Source organism: Misgurnus anguillicaudatus, chromosome 23, assembly GCF_027580225.2.
Source record: "Misgurnus anguillicaudatus chromosome 23, ASM2758022v2, whole genome shotgun sequence".
Classification (NCBI taxonomy): Eukaryota; Metazoa; Chordata; class Actinopteri; order Cypriniformes; family Cobitidae; genus Misgurnus; species Misgurnus anguillicaudatus.
The window spans coordinates 34,729,235-34,735,213 of record NC_073359.2 but is presented as its reverse complement, the minus strand read 5'-3'; the positions used below and the strand labels follow the sequence as shown (position 1 = coordinate 34,735,213).

The window sequence follows — 5,979 nt, the reverse complement described above, 5'->3', positions numbered from 1 at the left end:
AACACAACCAGGGAAAAAACTAGCAAGCAAAAAACAAGGCTCAAGAGCCCAACTAAAACGAACACTAATCACAATAATGGTGACTTACAATTAAACAAAACATCAACATCTAAACTTACATATAATAGATATATAATATATAATAAATATATAATATATAATAAATATAATAAAATAATATAAATATAAAAAATAAATATAATAAAATGCAATGTTTCTCTATCATTTACATAACAATTAAACAAGTCAATATAATAAACAGTTGTTGTTTTAAACATTGTTTGAACATTAAAATATGACATTGTCATAACGTTTAAAAATGGTAAAATGTAACATTACTCTAACGTTGAGACAACACAAAAACGTTCTTAGAACGTCAAGAAAACTGGACACTTTTAACGTTGGCAGAACGTTTTTGGGAACGTTAAAAACTTTCAGGGAACGTTCTTAGAACTTTTTTCTGTTAGCTGGGGATTTGAAGACAGCACAGAAAGTTTGTGTGACAGCACTTTGAAAGTAGTGTAGCATGATTTTGTCTAGTTGTGTGCAACTGTTATATGTTTGAGTTGTGTCAAAATCTCTTCATATGTCAATTTTTGTGTGTGTTTCTGTTTGATATAACGTAGACAAATTAAAGGTCACAGAGGGAGAGTCAGTTGAACTACAGACGGGCACTAAACTACAGGACGATGATAAGATACAGTGGAGATCTGAAGTTAATGGAAAGAGCACTGAGATCTCATTTAACTGTGATGATATATTCAGAAACATGAAGTTGGACCGTCGGACTGGATCTCTCACCATCACAAACATTGAAAACGTACAATCTGGAGTTTATGAAATACAGATTAAGAACAGAAATACAACTTTATATAAGAAATTCAAGGTTCTCATAAGGGGTGAGTAGCTCAAATCTTTTTAAGTAATACTCATAATGTTATGAAAGTGACGTGTTTACTAATGTGTTTATGTATATTTATATCTGTTGACATGCAGATAATAAATTAAAACATTCAGTGGGAGATTCTGTGACTCTAGAAACTGAAGTCATCGAGCTGAATGAAGACCATCAGATACTGTGGACATTTGGAAATAAAAACACCCCTATAGCTGAAATCAACCGAGCCAGCGGTCGTCTATATATATATGATGGTAATGATGAGAGATTCAGAGACAGACTGACGCTGAATGAACAGAATGGAGATCTGACCATCAGAAACATCAGGAGAGGACATTCAGATGTTTATAAACTGCAGATCAACAGCAGATCAGGGGGCACATGCAAGAGTTTCATGCTAATTGTAAACGGTGAGTTACGTGAATCAGTATGTTTACATGCAACCAAATAATAATGCTGTGCGCTGCTCTGCCTTTGCTTTTTGCGGACTTCAGATTTAGGCTACTTTTAAACTGATTCAGTGAGTTGATTTTTGTCTGTGGGTTAAAGATGAAAGAATTATGTTTATTAAAATATATATGTATTTTTTTTAAAGATAATGTTTATTAGTTATGGGTATTTGAGCTGTGAATAGCCATGCAATGCAATGCTTTTGGGCTAGTTTGAATGTCCATTGGGCTGGTTTTTATATGCTAATCTTGCAACCTTGGCTGTGCGCTTGTACAGACATTTGGTTCGGATTTAATAGGATGTACGTGTAAACGAACATTTTAATCAGATTGCAATGTTTAGGGTACATGTAAACTGTACTACTGTCATAACCTGCAATCACCTTAATTCAGTCGGATTGAAAAAAATATTGTGCATGTGTTTTGGATGTAATAACGAATCGGCGACTAAAATGCAGTGGTAAGATCTGTTAACCTAAAGTAAATTACATGTTTATTTATTTGTTATTTGGTTTAACCTCAGAGTCTTACATTACTCTAGCAATTTCTTTTTTTCTTTCTTCTTTTAGTAAGTTAACTTAAATATGTGAGAACGAAAATATTATTTTAGTGATTTCCATGAAGAAAATGATGTTAGAAGCTTTTGATTGTTATAAAACCGGAGAGCTATGCGGCTAACGTTAAACTGATCTGTGAACCTAAAGTAAATGAAATTATTTCGTTTATTTATTTATTTTACATTTCGTTTTACCTCAGTATAACACATAGTGATTTCTTATTTCTCTTTCTTCATTTAGTAACTTAATACATGAGAACGAAAATATATCTTTGTGATTTTCGTCTATATAAAGAGATTTTTGATTGTTGTAAATTTTAATAATGGAGAGGCGGCTAAACTGCTTTGGTAAGATCTGTTAACCTAAAGTGAATAAAAAGTTTATATCTGTTTCAAGTCTTCTATATTGTGTTGAAGTCACTTGTTATTTATATATTTGATAAAATACAATGTTATCTAAAAACAATGTGTAATTAAAAATAACCTGTTATAATACACTCATATAATATTTCAGTAATAGAATAATTTAATTATTCCAACGTTATGGGAACGTTAAACTAACTTAAAAATAACCTTTCTTAAAGAAAACTTTCCTGGCTAACCAAAAACAAACCTTGGAAAATAACGTTCTGGAAACTAAAAACGTTAAGGGAACGTTTTGGGAACCGTTGGCTTACATGAAAATCCAGGATTTATCAATATTCTACATTAAACAATGTATTTTTTATTTGGGCTACTTATATTTCGGGCTACCAAAATTGGAGGAGTACCTGGCCGAAGGGCTACCAGGGATTTTGAAATTTTGTGATCCCTGATAACCACTGACTATAATTGATAATGTTGATCATATTCAAGTCTGTTTTAATGTTCATGTTTATCTGTATTTTTATTTGTGTTGCATGAAATGAAGAGAACCTGATCCCAGTGATGGAGGGAGAATCTATTACACTATTCACTGATCTTACTGACATACAGGGTGATGAAGTGATGATACTGTGGCTGTTTGGACCTGAAGAAAGTCTCATAGCTAAAGCTAATAATAAGAAGAAAAAGAGTAAGGTTCATGATGGTGTCGACGGGAGATTTAAAAACAAACTCGAGCTGGATCAGACTGGATCTCTCACTATCAGAGACATTAACACTGAACTCACAGGACTTTATAAACTACTGATGATCAGCAACAAAGAGACCAAATACAAGAAATACAGAGTTTCAATCCGTGGTGAGATATTAAAATCTTTCACAATAACTCAGAAAAAACAACGCACACTTACACCAAATTAAGTTACATTTAATAGGTTTTTATTGACATTCCTTTTTCTTCACTGCATTGGAAATGAATGCATGCAGGTGTCAATTCAATGCAGTTTATAAAAAAGATGAAATATCAACACTGTTTGTAATTTTTATTTTCTTTTCTCAAAGGTAATCGAGCAAGAGCCTGGGTGCCAGATCATAGAGAGATTGTGTCAGAGGGAATTCCTTTACTTCACATATAAACCTCACAACTCTTGTGAAATTTTGTAAATTCTCATCATTTTAATGTTGCAATCTGTAACATTTTTTAATGTTCAAAAGTAACAAAAAATGTGTTCAAAATCTCCTTATAATTTAAATGGTTGGGTCTGTTTTTGAAGTCTTTCATTTTTGTGTGATTGTGTGACATTTGTAAACACAAAGAAGAGGACCCTGATACTTCATGGCATGTATTTTGTAGCTTGTTCATGCAACCGTTGTATAGAGTTTAAACTGGTCTTCTATAGATAGCAGCGTTTCATCTGTAGTTTTAATTGATAATCATCTGAGGAACGTTGTGTCAATATGTCAATTTATTACTCTCTTACATAAGGAATGATCTGATGTTAAAATAGTTATAGCTTAAACTGTGAAAAGTCTCCTGTTAAAAAAAGAAACAAGAGTTTCTATCAGCAGGGAAAAATGCTAGAAATATATTACATTGCTGCTTTAACTATATCTGTATTTTGCTTTGAGAACATAATTTTCATATTGAAAGACACATGTAGCTTACATTATTTAAACAAAGTGTTGGGATTACATTGTTTGTGAAAAGGGACTTTTGTATATTGTTAGTTTAAATACTATATGCACAATATTTTTATATTTATATTCATTTGTTGTATGATCACCGGATTGAGTATTAATGGATACCTGCCAAACTTTGTATTTCATGAAAATATATAGAAATCGAAGTTGAGTTAAAGTTGCTAAAATACGACACTTTGCACAGATTACACATATTAAACCACTATAAAATATACACAGTTTGCATGTATTTGTACACACAGTAAACACAGTACAGTGATGTGTGGTTATCATCATAAAGGTGCTGTTCTCAGGTCAGTGTCTGTATCGAATGCATGCTTTTTTTTTAAATAAATGAATTAATCTGGACACAAAAATGAGCATGCAGGTTTATTAAATTGAAATGATGTGTTGGCATATAAGTATAGCTATCAAATAGTTATCAATGTGTTTTCAATGTTTAAACACTAGATGGAGCTGCTAAACTATAATAAAACCCTGCACTGACTGTCTTATCATAAATGTAATGTATGAATACAGAATAAAAGCTGTAAATAAAGAGATATATAAGATTCATGCATCATTTAACCGTACAGTATGTCTGATCTCATCCTCTTCTCTTCATCTCTTCTGATTCTGATGTCAAAAACCAAAACAGCAACAGTAGCCACGCCCACCAGAGCAGAGACGACCAATCGGATCACAGCTTCAGTAAAACCACAATGACAGAAGGCTTGTGAGAGAAAAAAAATGCACAATAAAATTAAACTATGATCACAATCTTTCAAACCGACAGTTTAAATAAGTTTAATATTGTTTGTACTCAGTTCTGAAAATAAACACTAATAATCACTACAATCATACCTGAACACGACTGACAGACATCATTAATGTTTAGATATTGAGTCTGATTGCCAATGGGATTGTTCACCACACAGCTATAAGTGTTGTTATCCTGATATTCAACCTCCAGAGGTAGAGAGAGTCTGATGTTGAGATCAGACACACTGATGCTGGACAATAAACTGTTTCCTTTGTACCAGGACAGACTCACATCTCTCACATTCAACACTGAACACAATAATGAACAATTTGATGATGATGATGAAGAACATTGAGAAGAAACTCTGCTGATAACAGGAACGGGCAGACGAGCTGGAAAATAATAGAGAATAAATTACATTAATTCATTTAAAATCTTATATCAGATAATAAATAATGTGTCAGATTAAAAAAGTTATTAAAAGTTCTTCTTTACTCACCATAGACATTAATGTTGAATATTTTGAGTTTTTTGTTTGTCTTGGTGTTGATTAGTTGATAAAGTCCAGTGTGTGTGATGTTGGTGTCTGTGATGGTCAGAGATCCAGTGTGATTGTTTAACTTCAGTCTGTTTTTGAATCTCCCATCAGGTTTATCATCAAATAATCTGACATTATTGTCTTCTCTCATGATTCCAGCTATAAGAACTCCTGTAGGTCCAAACTTCCAGGAAATTCCCTCGTCTTTCTGTGATTCAGTGAGATTGACAGATAAAGTCACAGGATGTCCCTCCATCACGGACACAGACTCATTATCACAAAAAACACCTGAAAAATAAACAACAACACTGTATATATATAGTTTTACCCTTTATTCACTGAAAAAAAGATATTAATTTAATTTACTCAATTTTTTAAGGTAAGTGGTTGCAATACATTTTTTACAGCTACATTGAAACAAAAGTTTTTTGTTTTGTTTTGTTTAGCTATTTTTTTAAATGTAGCTTAAATAAATTAGTTGCGACCACTTACCTTAAAAAAAAATAAGTAAATTGAATAAATAATTTTTTTTCAGTGTATATTATTTTAAAATGTATTTCAGGGGTATACATTTAAATTTTTACAACCCATATGGCAAAAAAATTTGTTTTTCTTGGCCAAAATATAAAAGTTTGTATAAAATAAATTATAATATTGAATCTTTTCCATCCTTTTAGGTTCAATTCGATCTGAATATAAAGGCTTTATATATTTAAAAAAATGGCCAAAAAA

General features: G+C 31.7%; 1 protein-coding gene across 1 annotated transcript; it reads right to left on the bottom strand.

Annotated features, from left to right (window-relative positions):
- Window positions 1-4,319: 4,319 nt before the first annotated feature.
- On the bottom strand, window positions 4,320-5,546 carry LOC129454078 (uncharacterized). The gene is made up of 3 exons (XM_055218564.2): window positions 5,209-5,546; window positions 4,811-5,101; window positions 4,320-4,679 (listed from the first exon to the last, which is right to left on the bottom strand). The coding sequence occupies exons 1-3, from the start codon at window positions 5,501-5,503 to the stop codon at window positions 4,531-4,533; spliced, it is 735 nt and encodes a 244-aa protein (XP_055074539.2). The 5' UTR covers window positions 5,504-5,546; the 3' UTR covers window positions 4,320-4,530.
- Window positions 5,547-5,979: the final 433 nt, after the last annotated feature.

What these genes read in the sequence shown, in the direction of transcription:
- LOC129454078 (XM_055218564.2), bottom strand. Translation starts at nt 5,503, where the DNA reads ATGGAGGGACATCCTGTGACTTTATCTGTCAATCTCACTGAATCACAG. An exon ending in ATTCAACATTAATGTCTATG is followed by an intron (nt 5,102 to 5,208) that starts GTGAGTAAAGAA and finishes ATTATTTTCCAG; the next exon opens with CTCGTCTGCCCGTTCCTGTT. An exon ending in TGTCTGTCAGTCGTGTTCAG is followed by an intron (nt 4,680 to 4,810) that starts GTATGATTGTAG and finishes TTCTCTCACAAG; the next exon opens with CCTTCTGTCATTGTGGTTTT.